The following is a 25,602-nucleotide window of genomic DNA, read 5'->3' on the forward strand; positions in this document are numbered from 1 at the left end:
TTGGACACAGCCTCTTTCTCTTCCACGAAGGCTCCTGCTCCATTGGTCTTAACAGAGGCATATCAGAGAAGGGCAGGCAGGCCCAGGGAAGGGAGACAATGTCCTCACTCATCCAGAAACAAGGCAACTTGGCAGGGCAAGTCTGCACACCGCCCCCAGTTCTGGGACACTGGCTCTTTGAGGCTCATTCTACCTCTAATTGACTGAGGCAGCACCACAGGCCCCTCTGGATCCCCTTAGGAGCCTGGCAGTGGGTTCTTAGCTCAGGGCCACCTCCTCCCAGAGCCCTAGAGAGGAATAGACTCCCTTATCCTCTGACTCTGCCCAGCAGAGATGGGCAGGCCCTGAGCCTGTGAGCAACAGGTGGAAGGAAGGCAGGAAGCCATGGGCTGCCAGGGGCTCACTTCTCCAGCACCCCCATCAATGCCCCATTTGCTCTGGGTGTGGCCATGTCGCCCCCATTAGGATCTGAAAGATGCAGGGAGAAACCAGGGACGTGTTTTGTAAAGTATTTGTTAGCTTTTTTTTTTTCAGTTTTATTAGGTAGAATTGTTACAATTTGACTGCACGTATACAATATATTGCATGTAAATATGTATATATATATATATATATACGATACACTGTGCTTTTTTTTACTTTACATATATGTACTGATCATTGTTTCTAAGAACAGTTAAAGAGCTTTAGCTTTTTAAACTTATATAGTTATCAAAGGAATAAAGCCAACCACAAAATAAGAATCAACAGGATATTCATTAGTTTTAAATGAAAAAAAGCAAAGGGGTTTCACAGACAAATGGAATTGGGAAGCACTGGATCTGACAAAGTGTAACAAGCTGCTTAACTGCAGGAGTTCTTGGAGCATTCAGCAGTCTAAGAGGAGAGGCCAAGCACAGCATTTCCTGAGGCCAAGAACTGGGACATTTTTTCCCATCTCTTTGGTCCCATGGTCTCTGGGTCACAAGTGGGAAAAAGGCTGCTTTAGGCCTCTTGGCAGCTAACCCAGTGGGAGGAAGGCAATAGGAATTCTACAGGGAAGAGAAGTCTGCGGGGAGGGGCGGTTGATGGGGCGGGGGTGGGGGAACCCTGGCTTCCCATGACCCCGCCCTGGAGGACTCTTGCCCCAAACCTGAGACTGCGCAGCTCCCTCCAGGCAACAATAGAGAGGGTGGGGAGGGGCCAGGTGGTCTGAGGCTGTGAGGTGCTCCTGAAGGTCAGGAGGTGGAGGGAGTAGGGTAGCTCAGATCATCTCCATCTCTCCTCTCTCCTACCTCTGCCCCCTGAGCCCCACGGTGGGAGGGTGGGGTGCTCTCCCCAGGGGGTAAAGGGTTTTCCAGGCATCCTCCTGGCTGGCTGGTGGCTTTCCTCCTTCTGTCCTAAGGCGGTGGCACCAGCAGTGGGCAGTATTTCTCAAGTTGTCTCTGCTGCTCTAACCAGACTCAGCAAGACTCAGCACCTAAGGAGCAGCTTCCTCCCCTCTAAGACCTCCTTGGTCTTCCCTTCACAGCCTCCGGGAGCTCCTCCAGGGACATCTTTGTCAGGTTTCCTCCTTCCAAAAGTTCCTTAAAGATCGGGGAGCCAACTTGCTCCAGGCCCCAGGGCCCAGGTAGGGCTGTCCTTCTCGCTGCTAACTCTAACTCTTTCCCCCTTGGTTCCAGGCCCCAGGCTTCTCCAGCATCTGCTGCCCATACGTACAGTGAGGCCCCAGCTGCCCCTGCACCCAAGCCCCGAGTTGTCACTACTGCCAGCATCCGGCCTTCTGTCTACCAGCCAGGTGAGAGGCAGAGGGAGGGGAGGCTGTTTAGGCTGGGGGCGGGCTCCAGGGGTCAGCTGCAAGGCCACATCCCCTGAAGGATGGTGGTTAATGAGGCTGTGTTAATGAGGTTCAGCCCTCCTTCCTCCAGCTGTGGGTCAGAATCCCATGGAAGCTGCCTCTGGCCCTGGGGAAACAGGTGGGCAGTGCCAGGCAAGGATGGAGCCTCCCAGCTTCCAGGAAGAGGGCATTCCTCCTGGGGATTTCCAAGTTCCTAGTGAGGAAGAGAGGGTTTAAAGCAGAGGGGCTTGTTCCTCCAGGAGTCTGGATCTGGTTCAAGCCAGAGGACAGACAGCTATAACAAAATGCCACGGGCTTCGGACAGACCTACTGCATCATGTTGTGACGTTGAGCAAGCTGCTCACCTGTATGGTCTTCGGTCTCCTCAGCTGAGGCTAACTAGAGGCATGGAGAGCATGTGACAAGTAAAAGAGGGGCCTGCACAGGGGCTGCCGGTGGCTGGGCTCACTGGCTGTCTCTTCCATTTCTCTAGACCCCATTCTCATCATGCCTAGGGTCCCCTTTTCCCTAGGCAGAATTGGGCCTCTCCCCAGAGCTCAAAGGCAATTCTCAGGCTGGCGTACACCCCACCTTCTCCCAGATGTGAACCTCAGTGAAGCTAAGACAGGGACTGAGGCAGGAAGGCCCTTGCTCCGGGGAGCTGACTTGATGTATAGGGCAGCCCTCTGTTTTATAAAACTCTGACAGTAGCGTTGAGTGTGGGTGGAAGAACTGGCTTTAACATCAGACTCCCGTGCCAGGGCCCATTCTGCTGTCTAAGGCAAAGAACTTCATCTCCCGGGCCTGAACTTCCTCATTTGAAAAATAGGCATGATGCTATGTACACCTGGTGCTCTGGGGATGAAATGAAGCATCCAGCAGAGTGCTTGGCACACAGGAGGTGCCCTTCTCTGTCCTTTCAGAGGCAGGTACACAAATTCTGAGATTAAAAATCCGCAGGATTAGGGAGCAATTTGCAGCGGTCTGCAATGGTGAAAATCTTATATGGAGCTAGAGGAAGCTGCCCTGCGGGGATAAGGAACACAGGAGGGATGGTGGAAAGGAGTCTGGATGAGTAGCGGCGGGTGGAGTGAGGCTCTGTGGGGGCGCAGGGAGGGCATTTCCGCGCCTACACGGGCTCTCCCTCCCAGACGGGTCCTTCTGGGCATCTTCCGGGGCGGGCCCCGGGCTTCGGCGCCCCCGCCGCGGCCGCCGGCTTTCCTCGGCAGGCCCGCCAGGGGGCGGCAGGGCTCCTGGGCCGTGCATCTCGGGGCCGACCCGGCGCCCTTCTCCTCCTTCCGGGGCTGGAGCCCTGACAGGCGAGACGTGCCGGAGCCCCGGGATCGTGGGCCCCCGCCGAGTTCCCAGACCGTGCAGACGTTAACTCATTCCTGCCTGGAGGGAAGGAGGCGGCCGGGAGGGCGCGCGCTGGAGCCGGCCTGCCTCCGCCCCCTCTCCTGGGGGTGGGGGCCCGGGGCGGCTGGCAGGCGGCCCGGGGAGAAATGGGGATCGTGGGCCCGGGCCCCCTCCCCTCCTATCCTCAGCCGACCCCGGGACCCGGGGAGGGCAGGGAGCCCGTGTGCGGAGCGGGAGCTCCCCGTGGGAGCTCCTCCAGGCCGAGAGCGGCGTTCGCAGCCCGGATCTTATCGCCGGCGCGGAGGCTGGGCGGCCGCTCCCCGTAGCACCTGGGGCCCGGGAGGGGGCCGTGGGCGGCGGGGCCCGGGGAGGATCGGGGGAGGCCACGTCGACCCGCCGGCCGGGCGGGGGCCGGGCGCTCGCGGGAGCTGGGCCCGACCTGGAATGAGTCAGAAATCACCTTGTTTAATTACACATTCCCGAGCCACCGAGTGCGATAGGGGCCTTTTGAACTTGCCAATTAGAGATGAAATATCACCTTCTAATTTGGACGGGCTTCATTCCGTCAGGCAGAAATAGCAACAGCCGCGGGCTCCGAGATGGGATGTCAAGTCTCAATCCTGGCACGTCGAAGGTGGCGCGGCCAGCCGGGCTGAAGGGCGCAAAAGGAAGGGAATGAGGAGCAGCTGCTCCCTGCGCCCCCCACCCCGTCCTCACGCGGGACGAGGTGGCCGAGGGGAGCCCTCCAGGGAGGGAAGGCCCTAGCCCTGGGCAAGGAAGCAGCCCACCCACAGCCCAGATGCCCGCGTGCCTCTGACCTGCTGGAAAACTTCGTGTTGTAGGAGTTTAGAAGAGAGGGGTGGATCATGGAGTCTGGAAGGCCGTCCAGAGGAGGGAAGAGAATGGCTGCCAGGCAGAGGGAGTAGGGTTAGTGTTGCTGGAGGGAAGCTGGAAAAGTGGGCAAGGGCCCGATTTGGAAGGGGCGTGCTAAAGCCTGTTTTGCTGCCTAGAGAGTGCTTAAGCAGGAGATCTGGAGTTGAAGCCAGCTTGCTGCCTGAGCTCCAGTTTCAGCTAGGTTGTTCACTAGCTCCCTAACTCTGAGGTAGTCACTTAAGCTCTTCAAGTCTCAATTCCTCATGGGTAAAATGGACTTGAAAATATTTTCTGCCTCATTGGATTGTAGCCAGTATTACATGAAACAATGTGTATAAAGGGCCTGGCATGGGGAAGCAGTCTGTAGTTGGTAACTGTTGTTCTGAATAGGACAGCACTAGTAGCCATATTTTTAAAACAGTAAAAAGGAGCAGGTGAAATTAATATATTTTTTAACTCAATAATCATTTCAGTATTTAATCAACATAAAATTCTTCTTAATGAGACATTTTACTTTCTTGTATTGTCTTCAAAACCTGGTGTGTATTTTATCCTATAGGGAGTCTCAGTTCAGACTGCCACATTTCAGGTGCTTAATGGCCACATAGGGCTATGTATTGGACCACACAGGATTAATCCCTTTTAGCCGAGATCCCCCACTTTAAATAGGAAATAAAAGCTTGCCCAGAACCCTATTATACATAACAGAGAGGAATGAAGCTGCTCTGAAGTTCTGCTGGATCATCTCTCCCCCCATCCCCTCCCTGCTGGCATTCCCCACATAACCCCTGCCCCTAGCATTGTGAGACCCTCTGCTTCAGGCCCTTGGGAGCTATGCAAGGTTGTTAGGGAGGGTGACTATACTTCAAATACGGGCTTCACAAGTTTACAGAGTGCGCACAACATGTCACTCCAGTAGGTCCCCACCCTGTGAGGCAGGCAGGGGTGTCATACATACCACCACTGGTGAGCAGACTCAGTCCCAGGTTATCTGATCTCAGGATGTCATATCTCCTACCCCCCACATCCCACAGTCTCCCTGGGCCAGACTCCCCCAGGTGACCATCATGCTGTGAGATGAGCTGACAGTTCATCTGGACACCAGAGTCCCTATCCTCACCATCCTCACTAACACTTAGTGACCCATGCACAGTGCTAGGTACTAGGCTAAGCTTTTATAGTTCTTATCTCCCTCCCTTAATCCTCATAACAACCCCATGAGGTACCAAGAATTATTATTGCCATTTTTAGGCAAGGAAATTCAGGCCTAGACATGTTAAGGAACTTGCGCACGGACACACAGTCAGGATGTAGTAGAGCTGGGATCTGAACCCAGGGCTCTTGGTGGCCATGCTGCATGCCAGAGCACCCGGCCTCCTCCAGGCTGACAGCTACTCCTCCATAACACCGTGCACCAAAATTTTCTGGAAATGGGATTCATGTTTTTTATAGAGACAGCTTAGGGTAGCAGAAAGAATGGTTTTGGAGACTCACTCTGCCACTTACTGGCTCTGTCTGAGCCTCGGTGACCTCAGCTGTAAAGGAGACTAACCCAGATGACCTGTTATATGCCTAGTCTACCTTCTTAGTAAGTGGGAAGAGGATTCCTTATGGAGAAGGTTTTACTTCTGGAAGCCAGCCTCACTCCTGGGATGGCTCCGGGGCAGGGCTGTGGAGGGTTTTACTCCTTCTGCTTTCAGTAACACAGGCCTGGTCTCTACCCATTCCCAGCACTGGGTCTCCATGTTACCTAGCTCTGAAGGGCCCGTCATCTGAGAGCAGAGGGTACAGAGCTGGAGCAGTAGGCCACAGGCCACCCAAAGTAGTCCAGGGGAACCAGATGGGAGAGACCAGAGGCCAGGCTGGGAACTTCAGCCCTAAGACCAACCTTCCTTTCCAGGCTGGAGCCTGTGGGGGCTGTCTCAGCCCCCATCAGCATAGTCCATTCACCAGGCCAGACTCAGGAATGGGGAGGGAGGCTGCCCTGGACTCCTTCCTAGGATGGGAGGAATGAGGCCTCTTCCCAGAGAAGGAGACTGAGCTGCGGTGAGGTTTCTGGAACCTCTCTTCCTAGAAGGGGAGGCTAGCTGGACTATGTGTGCCGGACGCAGCTGGGTCTGCCCTGCTGGCTTCGCAATGGGAGGCAGCAGAACTTAGAAACTGGGTCTGGAGGGTCCAGGCCTCTCAGAGCTTTGGGTGGGCAGCTGCTATGGTCCTTTGTGGCGCTGCCCTAAAAAGGTTTCCAGCTCTCAGTGAGCTGGAGGAGGGGGCGTTCCAGAAGCGGGGCAGTGCGTTCTCCTCCTATCCTCTGGCTTCCTTGGTCACACTCAGTTTCCACCAAAGTGGTGTGGGAGAGCATGGGTCCCGCAGAGGCAGCCATAGGCTGAGGGAGCAGCTCGACCTGGGCTCCGTCACCCTAGCATCTCTGTCCAGGTTCCCTCTGAATGACTCCTCGAGACCCACCACCCCAATCAAACCAAGATGGAATTTCCCCTCAGTACAAATCACACCAAGCTGTTTTTCAAGAAAACAATTGTAGCTAAACCAGAAACCTGAACCTGAAAAACTAAGTGCCCAGTCACGTGCTTTGTCCTGAAGGCTGGACTCGGTCCAGGTTCAGCAAACGCATGCGACTGAGGCATTTCAGCTGTCAAATCAGTGGTCAGAGTGCAACCAAAAGCATCTTCTAGTTAAGGCCATGCTGACCCACCCCCACCCTCTTCCTGGCCCAGGGGATCCAGATATGAGCCTTGCCCGGCACCCCTGCCCCCACTGCCTGTCTCCTGCAGGCCTCTGGCAGCCAAAGCCTGGCCAGCCCCACCCCGCACAGCTGTGGATATTTATAGCTCCATCCCTTCCCGGCCCTGTCCCAGCTCCCAAGGGCTCTGCTCTGGTGGCTCTTTATCTCTCTTGGCTCCCTGCTTGCAAATTCAAATCCAGGCCGTCAAGGAGTTCAGGGATGTGCCTCCTGTAAAACTTGGAATTATGCTCCTCTAATATTGACATTGTCTTTAGCAGTTCTCTGGATGGGGGCAGGAGAAGTTGGCAGAAATGAATTCCTGACACATTTTTCTTGGGGTATTTTTGGCTTGCAGTGCCTGCATCTACCTACAGCCCATCTCTGGGGGCCAATTACAGTCCAACCCCCTACACCCCTTCCCCTGCCCCCGCCTACACCCCCTCCCCTGCCCCCACCTACACCCCCTCCCCTGCCCCCACCTACTCCCCCTCCCCAGCACCAGCCTATACCCCCTCGCCAGCCCCAAGCTATAACCCTGCACCCTACAGTGGGGGGGGCTCTGCGGATTCCGCCAGCCGCCCCCCGTGGGTGACAGACGACAGCTTCTCTCAGAAGTTCGCCCCTGGCAAGAGCACCACCTCCGTCAGCAAGCAGACCCTGCCCCGAGGGGCGCCTGCCTACAACCCACCGCCACCGGGTCCCCAGGTATCCCCCCTTGCCAGGGGTACCGTCCAGAGGGCCGAACGCTTCCCAGCCAGCAGCCGGACTCCACTCTGTGGCCACTGCAACAACGTCATCCGGTATGGTCCAGCTGTGCCTCTGCGCTGGGGTGCTGGGGTGCTGGGGTGCTGGCAGGGCAGTGGGGGGTGGAGGGCAGGGGCAGGGTCGCAGGGTCGGGGAGAAGGCTGCATGCAGGGCTGTCTCAAGTCCCTCTGGCTCGCCATCTGGTCTGACCCTCTCTGAGCTTTCGCTTCCATATCTGTGTGACACCCACTTCCCCGGGGAGCTGGGAGGATTCCATGAGGTAAGTGGGTGAAGCTCCCAGCCCCGCCCCCTTGGGCTAAGGCCGGGTTCTGGGAATTGCAGGCCTGGTTGGGAGGTTTATTGGGCATGTCGCAAGCTGGCTGACAGTGCTAGATTTGACCCAGCGTTCCTTTAGGGTTGCTTCTGGGTCTTTCCTCAGATGGGCCCGTGCTGCTGAGGGCTTTGGTGAGCATTTGCCACACTAAAAGGAAAAGACATCATTTCATGCTTAGAAGCCAAGGATCACGGGTGGTGTTTGTTTGAATATAGTATGTTTATAGTATGGCATGTGTGTGAGGGGGTGAGTTTGTATAGATGAAAAATATACTTTTATTTAAAAATAAAGTGTCATTAGAGGAGCATATACTCATTAGAGAAGAATTAGAAGATTCAGAAAAATTGAAATATAAAATGTTTCTTCAGTTCCATTGTTCTGACTACTATTCTGGAATCAGTTTTTTTTTTAATTGAAGCATAGTTGATTTACAATGTTGTGTTAGCTTCTGGTGTACAGCATAGTGATTCAGTTATACATACACATATTCTTTTTCATATTCTTTTTCATTCTAGATTATAACAACCTATTGAATATGGTTTTCTGTGCTATACAGTAGGACCTTGTTATTTATCTATTCTGTATATAGTTGTTTGTATCTGCTCATCCCAAACTCCCAATTTATCCCTCCCCTCCTTCTCCCTTTGGTAACCATAAGTTTGTTTTCTATGTCTGTGAGTCTGTTTCTGTTTTGTAAATAAGTTCATTTGTGTCATTTTTTTAGATTCTATATTTGTGTTTGTCTGACTTACTTCACTTAGTATGATAATCTCTAGGTCCGTCCACGTTGCCGCAAATGGCATTATTTCATTCTCTTTTTATGGCTGAGTAGTATTCTATCGTATATATACACCCCCACTTCTGTATCCAGTCATCTGTCTGTGGACATTTAAGTTGCTTCCATGTCTTGGCTATTGTAAATAGTGCTGCTATGAACACTGGAGTGCGTGTATCTTTCTGAATTAGAGTTTTATCTGGATATGTGCCCAGGACTGGGATTGCTGGATCAAATGGTAACTCTACTTTTAGTTTTTTTAAGGAATGTCCATACTGTTTTCCAGAGTGGCTGCGCCAAGTTACATTCCCACCAATAGTGTAGGGAGTAGAACCAGTTTTGTGTCCTGGGTCTACCGTGCTAGCCCTATAGGCTTGAACAACTTAAGTTCTGTGTGCCTCAGTTTCCTTGTCTGGAAATGGATACTGTTGTCAGAATTAAATATGTTAATAAATGCAAATTTCTTCTTGAATGGTGCCTGGCGCAGAGTAAGTGCTTAATAAATGTTCACCATCAGCACCATGGTCATTGTTCTTCCTGCCATAATTGTCAGTAGTCAACTGAATGGCTATTCCGTGGTATACTTGTCCAGTCCCCTGCTAGTGAATGTTTGAGTTCCTTCCCCATTTCTCTTTATTGTAAGTGATGCAACAATGAATTAATCTTTTTCCATGGAGCTTTATCTGAATTTCACATTATTTCATTAGAACAGTCACAAAAGGCATGGTTATAGGGTCAAAGTATGAATATTGTTGGGGGTTTTGAAATGTCTCATCTTATGCTTCGGGGGCTGCCTTAGGAGGTACTCTTCTCTGCTTCCCCAGGGGCCCCTTCCTGGTAGCCATGGGCCGCTCCTGGCACCCTGAAGAGTTCAACTGTGCCTACTGCAAGAGCTCCCTGGCAGATGTGTGCTTCGTGGAGGAGCAGAACAACGTTTACTGCGAGCGGTGTTACGAGCAGTTCTTTGCCCCGGTCTGTGCCAAGTGCAGCACCAAGATCATGGGGGTCAGTAGGCAGCATCCCTCTCCTCTGACCTGTGTCTTTTTCCCAGCCAGCCTCTCCTCCCCGCCAAGGTTGTGGGGTCCTATTTGGAAGCCAAGAAGTTGCTATGCTAACAGACCCAGAACAGCTCCACTTCTGTCCAAGAAGGGAGTTGGTTTGCCACCAATGAACTAGGGAGCAAGGGAACTTGAAGCGAGAGGTGATTACATCCCTGGGCCACACAGCCTGAAGTGGTGGCAGAGCTTCTGCAAAGCAAGTTATCACTTCATAGCCTGAGCTCACCATGCACCTACGTGTGGCCTTGAACCGCACGTGGCTTTGACCCTCAATGCCCCTTTGGTAAAATGGTGGTAACATGATGTACCTGCCTCCCAGCTTTGATGGGAGAGTTAAGCATCACAGCTTAGTCAAGCACACACAGAACCTGGCACTCAGCAAATGCTCCACAAGTAGGAACCCCTCCTCTGCCGCCCACTAGCCTTCCTTGGCGCATCCCAGGCCCGCTTCCTAGGCTCTCCTGCCCTGCTCCCTGATGGGTTGTTCCAGGAGTGGCCGGGGCCTGGTGTGGAAGTCAAGCCTGCGTCCTCCCTCCTGGACCTTTCTGTGCTGAGCTGAGGCTCTTTCCCCAGGAAGTGATGCACGCCTTGAGACAGACGTGGCACACCACCTGCTTCGTCTGCGCAGCCTGCAAGAAGCCCTTTGGGAACAGCCTCTTCCACATGGAAGATGGGGAGCCCTACTGTGAGAAAGGTAGGACCTCTGTGCTGTGGGGAGGCCCCAGGCTGGGAGAAGCGGGTAGATACAGGGAAGTCCTGTCTACGTCCACCTTATCGGACCATCACGTGCCTCCAAAGGAGAATCACACTTTCCTGGTGTGTGTGTGTAGTGGTGGGGAAGTGTCTATAGCTTCTTCTTCTTTTTTTTTTTTTTGACACATTCCATCTCTGTTAACTCCCCTGCACCAAAAATGTGGACCTCAAGTTAGCATCTTGTGACCACTTGGGAAAGCTTTCAGGTGATTTTGATTTGGAGACCACAAGGTCTAGTTGGAAGAGGCTTTGGCTCTGGCCATTGTCTTAGGTTCTGTTCCAGGCTCCACCTCGGGCTGGCTTTGTAACCCTGAGTGAATTACTCAACTTCTTTGGGCCTCACTTTCCCCATCTGTAAGAGGGGGAAATCGACACCTGCCTCACAGAGTTGTGGTGAAGATTAAACCAGAGAAAGTACGAACTTGTCAAGTACATGCAAGTCCCCTCCCAGATCCTGTGATGTTTACCAGACCTTGACCTCCTTCAGAGTCTGTCATCTCCTTGTCTGAATTTGCAGTTTGTCTCTCTCCTCAAAATGCTATATGTTATCTTAAAACTGGGAGTAAATGGTAAATTCTGAAGACAAAGCATTCTGTTAGAGAGGTGGGCAGCTGTGAGAGTGGTGGCTGGTTCACTCACTCACTCACACACACACACACACACACTCCTTTAGTCATAGCCTGCCTCTTTCAGATAAGGATTTGAGGCAGGTTCCAACAAAGGTAACATAAACATGAAAGTTAAGACCATAGAACTAACAAATCAGCACCAAGTCGAAGAGGGAAAAGCAAACATGCTGATTAGGAAGAATAACAGAGCTGCAGTGACTGGGTAGCAAATTTGAGGGCAAAAAGAGAAACACAGTAAGTTAGTTTACTGTAAAATCAGAAAGAAGAAAACATTCTAATTCCTCAAGGGGAAAAGCAAAACAAAATAAAACTTTTCTTCCCCTACCATAAATTATAAAAGAAACTTCTTGGGTTCTGAGGTACCGGTGAATTCTCTTGTCAGCTCTGAAATTCACTAAGTGACTTTAAATAAGTCACTCAGTCATTCTGACCTCAGTTTCTGTATCTGTAAAAGGGAGGGAATAATACATCTCTTTCCCTCCTTATGAGCAAATGGGGATGACTGGTAATTCATACAAGTGCTGTTGTACCAAAAACAAATTGCTGTTATTCATCAACTAAGAGCATTGTAACTTTCATAATTTGTGATAAACACAGTCAGTGTCTGAGGCTTGTGAAAGAACGATAGATTTCCACTATTACCACTGCTCCTCTCCATAGCAGCCCCCCAACAAGGATTTTCAAAAATGATGTTTTGAGTAAGAAGACCCAGGAAGGGAATGGTGCAGTGTTCAGAGAAGACAGCAAGAAAGCAGATTTAGCCTCAGTCCTAGGCACCCTGAGAGACCCTGACTTAAGGCCTACAGGGGCCCCACTTCCTGGCTGGGTGACAGTGGACAAGACGCTTACCCTTTCTGAGTCCTTCCCCACCTAACTCACCTCCATCAGAGGCTGTTGTGAGGATTAACTGAGATCATGCGTGCAGAGCTCTTGACAGAACACCTGCCCGAAGTACGTGGGCAACGTACATCATCCCTGTAGTGGTGCAGGGGACTCACATCTCTCCAAGGAGCACCATTTGAAACCACTTCCTTAAGCAGTGGGGATCACTGAGATGTTTTAAATAAAGAAATAACACACTGCTTTTTATTTTAGAAAGAACTCTAGAAATTTTGTACCCTTGTTGAATGTGACAATGATATGAACAAGGTGAAGAAAGGAGAGCTAGATTATCCAGTAGTTAGGTAAAGCCAAGCCTGGCTGGTTAACCTGCCCTGGACATAAAATATCAGAGTCAGGCCTGGAGGAAGGTGCCCAGTGTTATACTGTGGGACATTGAGCTTGGTTCTGACTTTGTCACTGTGGTTTAAAAAAAATAATAATAAAATTTACCATTGTGGGGAAGGGTATATAGGTCAGTGGTAGATCACGTGCTCAGCATGCACAAGGTCCTGGGTTCAACCCCCAGTACCTCCATTAATCAATCAATCAATCAATCTAATTACCTCGCCTCCAAGATAAAAAAAATTAAAAATTTAAATTAAAAACACTTTTTTAAAAGTTTAAAAAAAATGAAATTTACCATCATAATCATTTTTAAGTGTACAGTTCAGTAGAAAGTACATTCACATTATTGTGAAACAGATCTCGAGAACTTTTTCATCTTGTAAATCTGAAACTTTATACCACTTAAACAACTCCCCTTTTCCCTTCTTCCCCCAGCCCCTGGCAGCCACCATTCTACTTTCTGTTTCTATGAATTTGACTACTTTAGATAACCTCATGTAAGTGGAATCATGCAATATTTATCTTTTTGTGACAGGCTTATTTCTCTTAGCATAATGTCCTCAAGGTTCATCCATGTTTATAGCATATGACAAGACTCTTTTCTTTCGTAAAGCTGAATAATATTCCATTTCATGAATCTACCACACTTTATCTCCTCATCTGTTGATGGACACCCGGACTGCTCCCACTTCTCAGCTACTGTGAATAATGCTGCTGTGAACCTGGGTGTGCAAATATCTCTTCAAGACTGTGTTTTTAATTTTATTGGGTGTATGCCTAGAGATGGGATTGCTGGATCATATGATAGTTTTATTTTTGATTTTTTAAGGAACTTCCACAAACCTCTGTGTTTTCCATAGTGGCTGCATCATTTTACAATCCCACCAACAGTGTATAAGTGCTCCAGTTTCTCTATATCTTTGCCCGTACTTGTTATTTCCTGGGTTGGTTTTGTTTTGTTTTGTTTTGTTTTGTTTTTGATAGCAGCCATCCTAATGAGTGTGGGGTGGTATCTCACTGTAGAACCTTGTCATCATTTTTGGCAACAACTTGGAAGAAGACACAGAATGATAGGATCTAGACTCAAAAAGATTTCAGTTGGCTGCAGTGATGCACTGATGCTTTTATATATAGTATCTTGTATGCAAGTAAAAGAGGTTGGAGGGTCAGCTTCTCACAGATGAGTGTGCACCTGAGCAGAGCCCAGGCCTGGCAGGGCATCACTGTCACCCAGGGAACTTTAAAGATACAGAGAAGATAAGTTCTCAGACCTCCAGAAGCAGAATTTCATGGGGTGCCCCACCCCCACCCAGTGATTGTGACAGTCAGTTAGGTTTGGGGGTCACTAAGTGTGGTCCCAAGACCAGCAGCATCGGCATCACCTGGGAACTTGACAGAAATGCAGGTCTTCAGGCTGTACCCCAGATCTGCTGAATCAGAAACTCTGAGGGGTGAGGCCTGGCAATCTGCTTTTTAATGAACCTTTCAGATGATTCTAAAGTTTGAGAACCACTGTTCTAGTAAAGCACTAAGCCCTTTTTCAACACAGAGCATCTATGATTTGATCAATGGAAATCCTTTTACAATAGCAATTAAAATCCACTAAATACGGGTTATCAATTCAACTTGGGGCATAAGAGAGTTAGTCAAAGAAAATTATGTCAACGTAATAGGAGAAATAAAGGAAGGATACATAAATGAGAAACTAGATGACTCTCCCTGTGGGAAAGGCCCTTGCACAAACTTTGTTTAATACCGGTTACATTCCCCTACATTTGTAGGATAAAAGAGGAAAAATACTAACTTTTCTTTTATGTATTAGGATCATACCTGTGATACCAAATTTTGAAACAAAGTGACAGTTCTCCAGATTATACAGAATCAAGTGTAAAACCAAAAAATATATCAGTGGACAGGACTAGATATTCCGGGAATAAATTCAAGCCATCCTAAGAGCTTAATCTGTGAAAGAAAAAAACATAGGCTGCACAATAGGAGAAGGAATCACTATTTAATAAGCTTTTTTGAAACATGTCTTCGCCCATTCATCATTTATCTATCAAATATGTACCAGTTCCTGTGAAAGGTGCTGAGCATAGAGGAGAGGGTCTCTGTCCTGAAAAACCTCAAGCAAACCCATCATCCTTTGATATGCTGGTGCATAAATGAACAGTTAAGGGATGATGGATTGATGGATGGATGGATGGGGAGGGAGAGAAGCCCTCAGGAAGGCTGTCTATCTCATCTCTCTCAGATGGGATGGGGATGAAGTCTTCCAGAAGGAAGGCAGCCCTAGGGACTCCAGAGATTCAGCTCGAAAAAGTAGGGGAAGGTTTTCCAAGCCCAGGACCTGGTTCCTACAGAGGCATGAAGATGGAGGAGGGAACCCTGGGCATCTGGAGACCCACTGGGCAGAAGGAGAGAGAAGTCAGAAGTGGGGTGCAGGGCTTGGCCTCAAGTGGAGGTGAGTTAGCCTACAGCCCTGCTTCTCACCCCAGACCAGTACGTTCCAGCACAGCACAAGTGAACCATAAACCAGGTGTTACCCTCTAACAGAAGCAGGATGATGTTTTCCTAGTTCCGGTGGGGTGATAGATTTCTGCTTACTGAAGAAATGAAATATACTGTCAGAACCAAGATTGATGGACTGCAGTATATATAAGAGCATTTGTGTGACAGACTATAATTCAACCCCAGAGGGGAAACCATACATTGGAAAAAATATGCAAGAGATAGAACTTATCAAATCTCAATGGCAAATAGGTAACTAGAGAGAGGATGAACTTTGGGGTCCAGCAGGCTCTGTACTGCTTGTTTGAAGTAATCCCTACAACCAGGTTCATCATATTTAAAATGAGAATAATAGTTTGTCACAGAACTGCCATGACGATTAAACAAGAAACATAGAAAAGCCCTCATATTGGATCTGCACATAGTAGGTGCTCAAATCATGTTCCTTTCCCTCCTTTCATCATTTTAAAGACATTCAAAATGAGAGACAAAATCTTTGAGAATTTGTGCCAAGTACTTCACATACCTTATCTTATTTAATCTGTATAACAACCCCATGAGTTAGGTAGTATAGTTATTCCCATTATAAAGATGAGAAAGTTGAGGCACTGAGAAGTTAGGTCACTCGCCCCAGATTTGAACAATTCCTGGATAGAGGTGGGATTTGAGCCCAGGCCTTTCTATCTTCAGAATCCAAGTTCATAACCCCCACAGCATGCTGCCTTTCAGCAGGTGGTCTGAGACAGTGATCAGGCAGGCTGTCTACAAGATCTGAGCAGAAAATTGCTGTTAGAAAAAGCCAACTGTGGCTGAGCTGTGGCAAGACAAGTGCACTTCTAGGGGAATGAAGGCTTTGTAAAAGGCGTCAATCTTTTCTAGAAGAGTCTGGAGGACTTCTACAGAGAGTGCAGAAGAAACACTGCCTCTGAGCCATGTGGCTCTGGCTCGGCTCTTCGCCTCTTTGAACCTCAGTTTCATTAACCACAAAGTAAAACAAAACAAAACGAAAATAATTGTAGTTCAATCTCCGAGGGATTTTTGCAATGGTTAAGTCCATTCATTGATTCACTGGTTCACTCATTCATCCGATTCCTGTGTGTTGGGTACCGACTTGTGTGCCAGGCGTGCCACTGGGAGTACAAAGAAAACTACTCCATAGACCTTGACATTGAGATGCTAGGAAATAATACCACCTGTGTGAGGACGGCAAACTGTAAAGCACTATGTAAATAATATTTGGTATTATTATCTCCCTGGCTCGGGGGACGGGGACACGTCCCAACAAAGTAGCTCAAATATTGATTCTAGTCTTGAAAATTTATTACCAACACAAATGCCCAATGACAGAAGACTGGCCAAGCAGAGAACATTCTATAACTCTTAAAAATGTTAAGGGCTTTGTCTCTTCCAAAATAAGCATAGCTGCTGGGAAATAGGATTGTTTTTTCTTTTTTTGGGATCGGTCTGTTTGGGCCATAAGAGGTGACAGGCAGAGGAGAAAATCACCCTGCAGAAAGTTAATGACAGTTCCAGAAAGTGTTTGCGAATCAAACCAACACAGGGTGATGACTAAGCCTGAATCTGCACCACACCAGTGCAAATCATTGGGGGGGAACAAAAAAAGCAATCATGTAACTGAGTATGCTGTCTGCAAGATGACAAGGAACCAATTAGGTTTCATCCACTGCCCCCCGGCCCAGTGATGGGGGTGGGGGGGTCCTGGCGTTGGGTTGATATGGCTGGGGTGCTCCTCCCAGCCTGGCTGGCTGCCTGCTCCTTACTCTGCCTTTCTTTTCAGACTACGTCAATCTGTTCAGCACCAAGTGTCACGGCTGTGATTTCCCTGTGGAGGCCGGTGACAAGTTTATCGAAGCCCTGGGGCATACCTGGCATGACACCTGCTTCATTTGCGCAGTATGTTTTTAGCCTGGGGTCCTGACTTTCTGAGAAGGGGTAGGAGGGATCAAATGGGGCCAGATGACCAACCCACTATATCCCTTTCAACTCTGGCATTCTAATATTCTGCTCATTTTTAAAAGCTGGCAGATACCATGATGCCTTGATGTGTCACAGTCAAGCGAAGTTTTATTTACTCTCCATTTCATTAAGGACAGCAGTGTCCCGGATCTGGCAAACCAGCAGCTTGCCTCCCCAGCAGTGCTTTCAATAGATGGGAGGAGTGAATGATGTTTGAATTGAAATAGGGGTGGGTGGCTTCCAGTGGTTATAGGTTATTTAAGATCTGATGAAGTCATTCAAGGGTTTTCCCCAAATTTTCACCCTGAACACTAGATAAGAGCTTATTGACTAATCCTATGAGAAGCTGAGATAAGGTTTCTTTTGATAGAACCTTCAGAAAACAGGACCAAGTATCATTGCATTTTCCTAAATGGTCCTGTTGATACACAGTTGCCAGAAGATAAGCCTTAGATTAAGTATTAACCATGTACAGTTTATTTCTGCTGAATAGCCAGAGATTGGCACTTTCCTTCCGAGGGTTTTAGGTTGGGAAGGGGACGTGGCAATAAACCTGCCGATATTTACACTCTGGATTAGAGTTCAAAAACAGTCCTCCCTGATAAAGCCCAGTAATGTCCGTCTGTAACTGACTAAACTGTATTTGAGAAAATTAATGTGCTACTATTGCTAGGTTTTTTTTTTTTCAATCAGAGCTGCTCAAGGTACATTTTGGGAATGTGTGAAAGATCTGTATGGTTTAAACTTGAATAGTTTTTATAGGCTTACGACGTCAGACAACCCCAGTCATAAAGTTTATTGCAATTCACTTCAGCTTTTACGCTTCATGTCTACACCCCCTCCTGTCTGTGGAGTGCACTGTATTCACTCAGTGTGTTAGTTTGCAAACGCTGCCATAACAGTACCGCAAATAGCTTAGCTACAGAAATGTGTTCTCTCACAGTTCTGGGGGCTAGAAGTCCAAATCCCAGGTGTCAGCAGGGCCGTGCTCTCGATCCTAGCTCCTGGTGGTTGCTGGAAGTCCTTGGTGTTTCTTGAATTGTAGCTGCTTAACTCCAACCTCTGCCTCTGTCATCACACAACCGCCTTTCCGTTGCATGTCTGTGTCTTCACGTGGCATTCTCCTCTGTGCAGGTACCTGTCTCTGTGTCTCTTCTCCTCTTCTTATAAGGACACTGGTCATACTGGATTAAAGGCCCACCTTACTAGTACAACCTCACCTTAACTTATATCTTAATTACATCTGTAAAGACCCTATTTCCTAATGCTGTGTCCCTGCTCTGGGCAGTCTGGAGGCAATGGGCTTAGAACTTTAACAGGTGCATTTGGAGGGGAGACAGTTCAATCTGTAACACTCTGATTTTCCAACCCTTTGAATAGATTCTCTAGTTGCCTTTTAGGGTCTTTAAACATATCAGGGACTCCCCTCCAAAAAGGGACAACAATATAAATGTACTGGTTTTGTGGTTGTCCTCTGTGGAGTCACCACTCAGCAAGGCACAGTATAGGGCTCTTTGACCCTTACCTTCAAGCCATGGCTTGTCTGATCCTAAGATGCTGCCTGCAGATCTGGTTACCCAACTTCTAGAAGGATCCAAGAAACTTGGAGAAGGTCCAGGGAAGACAGTGGCACAGAAGGCCTGTTCTCCAAGGGCAGGCTGACGAGAGGTCTGTGTCTCATAGAGAGGGAACCATGCAAAGATGAGCGTGAGTCTGCGCCCTTGAGCCTCTGTGTTTGGCTGAGAGTCATGATGGTGCAAGTCCCAGAGAGAGACCAGAAAAAACAGTTAAGCTTGGGGTTGTTCAGGCTGAGATTACAAATGAATTCCAGGCAGGTGCGAAAGACCCATAGCACTGCCCAAAGGATCTGCTCAAAGATACCAGGCAGATCCCGTCCCTTGGAGAATCAGCGTGGAGAACCATTACGCCTTCCCCTAGACTAGCCTGTGTGGCACTCACTGCCCCATGAAGCCGTATCAAAGTGGAACATGGTTTGAATTTTTGGAAATTAGTATTTTGATTGGAAAACTTTGATCGTGATTTTTGGTCCTCTTTCCATCACTTTATGTTTCCAAATTACTTTTTTGATTTTATTTTTATGTTTTTATTGAAGTACAGTCAATTACAATGTGTCGATTTCTGGTGTACAGCACAGTGTCCCAGTCATGTATATACATACGTATATTTGTTTTGATATTTTTTTCCAAATCACTTTTAATGAGCATATATTTTCTTAGAATTTGAAAAAAAAAAAAAAAAAAACTAGTAAGAAAGATCAGGACCAGCTCTCCAAGCTGTTTTCCCACCAGTTAGATCCCAGGAAAGCACGTACTTCAGACTAGTTCAGTTGAGTTTGGGAAATACAAAAGGATCCCAGGGCATGTCTCTACCTTCAGGGAACTTAGACTCTGGAGAGGAAAACAAAGCTGACAATTAAAGACCAGAACAAGGCAACATCTCTAAAGTTCCAGGCATTTAAATTAAAGGCTGAGAAGCGCAATGTGGGTCAGGGTAAAGGTTGAGCTCCTGTCTGGCTTTGGCCCTTGAGTTCTAATGGAAAGGATCTGAGCTCTACCTTAGCTGGGGAAAGGTATCTTACTAGCCCTTCTTTTCCTCTAAGGGTAGTTAGTGTCTGACTGGTGTGGGTATCTGGAAGGGATGGGAGGTGATGTAACTTTTGTGGGCAGTCCTGGGGCCGCTACAGCTGGCCAATTCCATTACCTTCCACTCTGTGGTCAGCACTGTCTATGGCCACCCTCCTTCCCAGCCAGGCCCTGCTGCCACTTGACCACAGAGCCTGGGGGTTGGACCACCCATGCTGTGCCCCTGTGCTGGGTAGGCTGGAGGCCTCCTTCACCATGAAGCCACCTGGCATCCTGCCCGCAGACTCATGGCCCAAGACACCGAGCACAACCTCTCTGATGGTTCCCGCCCTCAGTCTCATCTTACCAATGAGCCACCCTTGAGACTCTGGCCTTTCCTCACTCCTTGGTCTTCAGTCTCCCAACCCCCTCTGCAGCCTGATTCATCCCAGAGTTTTCACAAGCAACTGGTACCGTCCCAGACCAGGCAGAGTCTCCTGGCCAGAGCCCCGGATGTTGACCGGCAGCTCCTTGCAACTCACTCCAGTGCTGCCTTTCTGTCTCTCCTGAAATCCATCCTCACCAGTTGGATTTTGGGTGCCACCTTCTTAGACTTGTTTGCAAGTTGTCACTAGCAGCTTGAGGCCACCTCAGGAGCTTGGTTACACTCAACATCACTGCCTCCACCTGGGATGTTTTCAGACACTTTTTCAGGCCCATCGGCAGCCCTGTGTGGCCCCAAGTATAGCATCCTCAACTGGGCTCTCAGGACCTTACACATGGGGCCACCATTATGCCACTTTTCTTTACAACTCTCTCAGAGTGGACCCATGCTCATGGACCCAAGATCATCTTGGGAGGGTGATTTCTCTGTCCTCATGCCTACCTATACGTGGGAACTCCACCTGTGCTTCTTCTCAGGTCAGTGTCCTGGATGTGGTCCCCAGTTCTACTCCCCATTAGGGATCCTCAGTGCCCTCTCTGAGGCTGGGGTCCTTCCCAGCCTAGGTGCCTTCCCAGCTGACTCTGGCAGTTGGCAGATTGCCCACCCCAGGGCCAGACTACATACTGGTGGTCCTGCAAACTTAGCTACCTCGATACAGTTCCGCAAGCCCAAAGAAACTGCAAGTCAGCCTAGCCCCTCTCTGCTATGCGGTGTGGGGAAAATGAGCTTGGAGCTGTCTTGCAGACCTGGTCTTGGATGGCCAGCTCTACAACTTCCTGGGGCTGTGACTTGAGCAAGACACTTGGGCACCTGGAGCCTAGCTTTTTGATTGTGAAATGGGGAAAAGTCACACCTACCCCATCAAGCTTCTGTGAGAATTACATGAGATCATGTATACAAGGTGTCTGGCATCGTACTTGACCCACAAGAGCCTCAACAAATACTACTGACCTCTCTTCTTTCTGTGATGTCTCCATCTTCAAACTGTGCTCATATGTTGTCCTCATGGGGATGTATAATTTTCCCTCTTTTTTTTTTTTCACGTAAGATTTCTCTGCGTACACTTTGCCATACTTGATTGATTTTTTTTCATGGTGGCATTTCATTGGAAAAATGTACCATAAAAAGTTACTTAATCGGCTCCCCACTAAGGGAAATTTTAGTGGTTTTTCAGCCTGTAGCTGAGCAGATCTCGCTTTCTTGTTCTGTGCGATAGTTGCTGCAAGATGAAATTCTCCAGCGTGATGTTACTGGGGTACAGGGCACGCACATCTTTATGGCTTCCCTCCAGTGTTGCCACATCCCCTGCAGAAGCCTGGGCTGAATCATGTGTCCCTGGCAGTGACTAGTAGGCCTGATCCCCTTTGGCCTTGCTGACTTTTGACTGATGACCTTTTTTTTTGACTTTTTGGCTATAGTCATGTAAGGTTAAAGGTGAAAAGCCGTTGGAACGTCTTGTTTTATTTATTTTGCTAGATTAGCAGGTATCTTCTGGTATCTCATGGAGGTTTTAATTTATTTTTCCTTTACTTATTAGTCAGGATCATTTTTTTTCCTGACATTTTGTTAGTTTGCTAATAACATTTCTTTAGATGTCAATCACCTCTGTGGCTATTGACTTACGAATTTTTACCAGTTCCTTATAATGTTGGATAGCATCACTCAATCACCTCTATCGTCCTGTATGCCATTAATTTAATTTGATTTGATTTGATTTGAAATTTAATTCCATGTTCCTCTTTGGAAGTCTTAAATTTTATATAGTTCAGCCCATCAACTCTGCTTTAGTTGTTTAGAATTTGTAGTCGAGGTGGGTGGGGTGGGTACAGCTCAGTGATATAGCACGTGCTTAGTATGCACGAGGTCCTAGGGTTCAATCCTTAGTACCTCCATTTAAAAAAGATTTTTTTATTTTAAAAATGAATTTTAAAAAATCAAGGGCCCCCTCCCACTCCCCTCAAAAAAGAATTTGTAGTGGGGAGAAATCGGCTGTTGTCTTTTCTCCCACCTGCCTGTGACAGTGGCTGTGAGGCCCTGGCTCATGCCTGTCTGTTCTCTGTCCCAGGTCTGCCATGTGAATCTGGAGGGGCAGCCATTCTACTCCAAGAAGGACAAACCCCTGTGCAAGAAGCACGCGCACGCCATCAACGTGTAGGGAGCCCGGGCGTCTGATGCTGACGGGCAGCGAGCTGCTCCCGCTGCTGGCAACACAGGATTCTGATGTTTCTTTTGTGGAGGGGAAAGGGAGAAGACAGGAAGCGACGGAGCCCTTCTGAAGTATAATTTTAGTCCTTTTCTTCTGCACACAGATCGTGTATTTGCATAGTTCAGACTAGAAGCCAACTGAAGATTCCTGAACCAAGCTAGTCATTAATCCAAGGCTGGAATTGTACTTCAGACATTGAGGACAGAATTCCAAGAACTCAAAAGTGAAAAGCAAAAAGTAACTTTCCCAAAGCGATAGGCTTCCCGGAGGTCACCGGAGCAGGGACTGAGCTCAGAGCAGTTAGGGAGAACCTGAAGCGGCCTGCAGAGTTCTTTCAAGCTCCTCTGGCAAACAGAATGAAGTGCCAAACAGTCCTCACTGCAGGGTATTTTTAGAGCCATAGCCGAGAGCTTGTTAGCTAAGACCAACTGGGCTTTCCTCACCAAAAAAGGAAGTGTTATTCCATGACTCGCGTCACGGAGCTACCTCTGCACATCAGACTTCAGACCTTGCACGGGCTTGAGCATCCTCAAGGGAGCCCAGGCATCAGAGAGGTGTCTTCTGGGAGCTGCTGGGCAGTTGACGGGGCTTCGGGCAAGGAGCAGGCTCACCGTGCAGACAGCTGAGGGAAGGAGGGCTCTTCGGTTCCCCTCTTTCGGTCTGAAACATCCAATGTCCCCAGAAGGCTTAGCTTCTTTTTGAATGTGATGACAAAGTGGAATTGAGGTGGTTTTTTTCCCCCCTTTTTCCTTTCCACTTTTGCTTTGCTGTGTGTGAGAGGATATTTTTTAAACAACTCTGGGCTGCGTTTGGCCTCTGTTTGGCTTTATTAGCATGAATGTCTTAATCGTGTGTGTGTGTGTGTGTGTTTCACTACTGATCTCTGACGGCTCACTGATGACATCTTCCTTAGCATCCCTTCCCCCCACAGGCTTAGTGACCTGTGGAAAAGAAGAGAGAGGCAGTGTCTGGAACAGCATGGCAGACAGAACATGCCCAGACTGTGGGTGGGGAAGAGGAGGCTTCCCTTTTGCCAACCTCAGTAAGAACAGACGAGCTGGCAGGGCCTCCCCGCCTCAGAGCTGCACCATCCTTCTGGTATCTTCCTTCAAACACAGCACACTGATAATATACAGATGTGTTGTCTGCCGGCAGGGAAAGGTGGCCGGATCTACCCACATGTGCCATTTTGGCCAATGTTTTGAGAAAGTATGAGCTGAGTGGATCTAGCAATTATTTAATTATTTATGGAGATAGTCTTGGGTCTTCACACTTTAAAATGTTAGTGATAGTTTGAGTTAAGTAAGTCAGTAAGCATTTTCAAGCTGTTTGGTGAAAAAGAGAGAAGCTTTAGTTTCTGAGGTGGGTCAATGGATCGTCTCTTTCCCTTTTAGGAAGCACTGTTGTTATGCTCATGGAACCCCGGCATCAAAGCAGGTGGTTGGAGAGGACGTTTTTCACTTGAGCACAATTCTTAGACTCCCCTCCAACTGCTGCTACCCTCTCCTAACTTCTGTTTGGGATTTTCTCTTTGCACGTTTGAAATGTTTTGTGAGAATGCATTAGAACACTTTTTCTTCTGAGAACTGAGGCTTCCAGGGGGACTGCCTTTCTACCTTAGGGAGAAGGAAGCAACTAGATGTGTCCTAGTGGGAGGCCCGTGGTTTTGTGTTTTTTTTGTTTTTGTTTTTGTTTTTTTTTGGTTTTTTTGTTTGTTTGTTTTTTTCCCCAAAGGTAAAGCCACTCACCTCCAGGGAACACCAGGACATGCTCCTACCACCGGGCCCTTCTTTACCTTTGGTGCAGTGAGAAAGTGCCTATAAAGCATCAGGCAGAGTAAAACCTGCCAAGAGTGCCTGGAGATTTTTCAGGAGTTGCAAACAAGCATTCTGTTATTTTTGGAAAGTTCAAATATACAGGGACAAGGAGGTTGCTGACTGTACAGAAAGGCTCTAGGCAGCTTTTCTCTTAAAAAAAAAAAAAAAACAACTATTAAAATTATCAGGGACTGGTCTCAAGGAAAGCAAAAAAAGTTCCCTAGAGTTAAGTTTCTGAAAATGTCATTTAAAAGGTTTTACACGTCCACACACACAAGTGTGGTCATTAAATACCATATAGTCATTAAAAAGAGAAGCGAAATGTCTCAAAGGAGAACTTCTTCATAGTCATTTACTGAATCGATTTTTCTGCATCTCAGAGCTAGTGTAGATTCTGAGGGACTCTTTTATTTACTAAAACCCAAAATGAACAACAACAAAAAAATATTGTAAAGGTAGCAGTAAAAGGAGGTAGTTTTTAATAAGGTTCCCACGGTGTAAGTTTGACATAGCGACCAGGTTAAGGTATCTATTTCAAGTTAACTTCGTGGATGTTTTACAACACCAAACACAGTTTTTAATAATTCATGGTAGGAAGTACACTTTGGATCTACAGTTCTTGTCTCCTCATTGTTGACATTTATTTAACATTTATAAACATTAACTTTTTGCAACTGAGTGACTTGTGTCTGCAGTATCTAGCTTTTATAATGTTAACTTTTCAACCCAGGTACTCTTGCTTTGGGATTTTTTTTTTTAACATTTCAGAATTAGAGTGTAGTATGTTAGAGGTGTGCACAAAAATATTTTGCATGGTTTTTTTTTTTTTTTGGCTGTGTGAATTCTTTTTAGCAAAATAAAACCCCCAAGAGGATTTGCAAATACAGATTTTTCTGTGTACAGTTTTTTCATCTGACACCAAAAGTAAGTTAATTCTATATGGCTGCAAATAAAAGTTAGGAGACAAAACAAAATGCCTTATGGAGAAGAAACATATAATTTACTTGCTTTTTGGCTGTGTGGCCCAACAGCAGTTTAATCAGACAGGGGTTATGTGAATAATACAAATGTTTTGCATACAAAGGGAATTTACTAGGTAAATAATAACCTGAAGACCAGGCTTGGCCTTTTCCTTTTGGAAAGATTTATTTATTTTCTATATGGAGATTAAATATTTCAGATTTATTTATTTTTATTCTGCTGAAGGATTTCATTTCTAGAAAAGTTGCTATATTTTCTTCTTTATTTTTTGTCTTGAAACAAGCTCAGAGTAAAATCCTCTGATGGCATTTAAAAAAAAAAAAATGAAGACCCCCTCTGGCGGTACTGTGTTTAACACAACCATGTCATCCTTTTTCAAGGATTCTGTTTCTGGGCATTACTTTAAAAGAAAGGGGCATTTTTCATAATTTATTTGATTTTCAGTACCTGAATCAGACTTTCAAAGAGCTATGCAATTACAAGTAGAAATTAAATCTATTTCGGTTTTTTTTTTAAGCTATAGCAATTTTTCAAATAGGTGACGGAGAGAAAAAGGCTTACAGTCACAGAACTTAAAGTTGGAAAGAATCTGAGAGATCACCTGGGCACTTTCCAGATACAAAAACCGAGGCCCAGAATGGGGAAGTGGCTTCCCAGCATACGCAACCAGCTAGGGAGGCAGGCATGTGCCATGAAATAAACATGGACTTTGACATCATAAGACCGGGGTTTAGATCAAGACTGATCTAATACCACCTGAGCCATATCGGGAGAGTCT

The 25,602-nt window shown here is 47.5% G+C and overlaps 1 protein-coding gene across 4 annotated transcripts in view; it reads left to right on the forward strand.

The window, feature by feature from the left end:
• Positions 1–24,717, forward strand: part of LDB3 (LIM domain binding 3) — a 61,325-nt gene extending 36,608 nt beyond the window's left edge. For all 4 annotated transcript variants that reach the window (XM_032491629.1, XM_032491624.1, XM_032491626.1 and 1 more), the window contains 6 exons: positions 1,662–1,777; positions 7,141–7,585; positions 9,463–9,643; positions 10,270–10,390; positions 16,615–16,730; positions 21,886–24,717. In XM_032491629.1, coding sequence (XP_032347520.1) covers positions 1,662–1,777; positions 7,141–7,585; positions 9,463–9,643; positions 10,270–10,390; positions 16,615–16,730; positions 21,886–21,975 — 1,069 coding nt within the window. In that variant the 3' untranslated portion in view covers positions 21,976–24,717. The remainder of the gene's footprint in view (positions 1–1,661; positions 1,778–7,140; positions 7,586–9,462; positions 9,644–10,269; positions 10,391–16,614; positions 16,731–21,885) is intronic.
• The last annotated feature ends 885 nt before the right edge of the window (positions 24,718–25,602 follow it).

This window comes from Camelus ferus, chromosome 11 (genome assembly GCF_009834535.1).
Source record: "Camelus ferus isolate YT-003-E chromosome 11, BCGSAC_Cfer_1.0, whole genome shotgun sequence".
In the NCBI taxonomy this organism is placed as follows: domain Eukaryota; kingdom Metazoa; phylum Chordata; class Mammalia; order Artiodactyla; family Camelidae; genus Camelus; species Camelus ferus.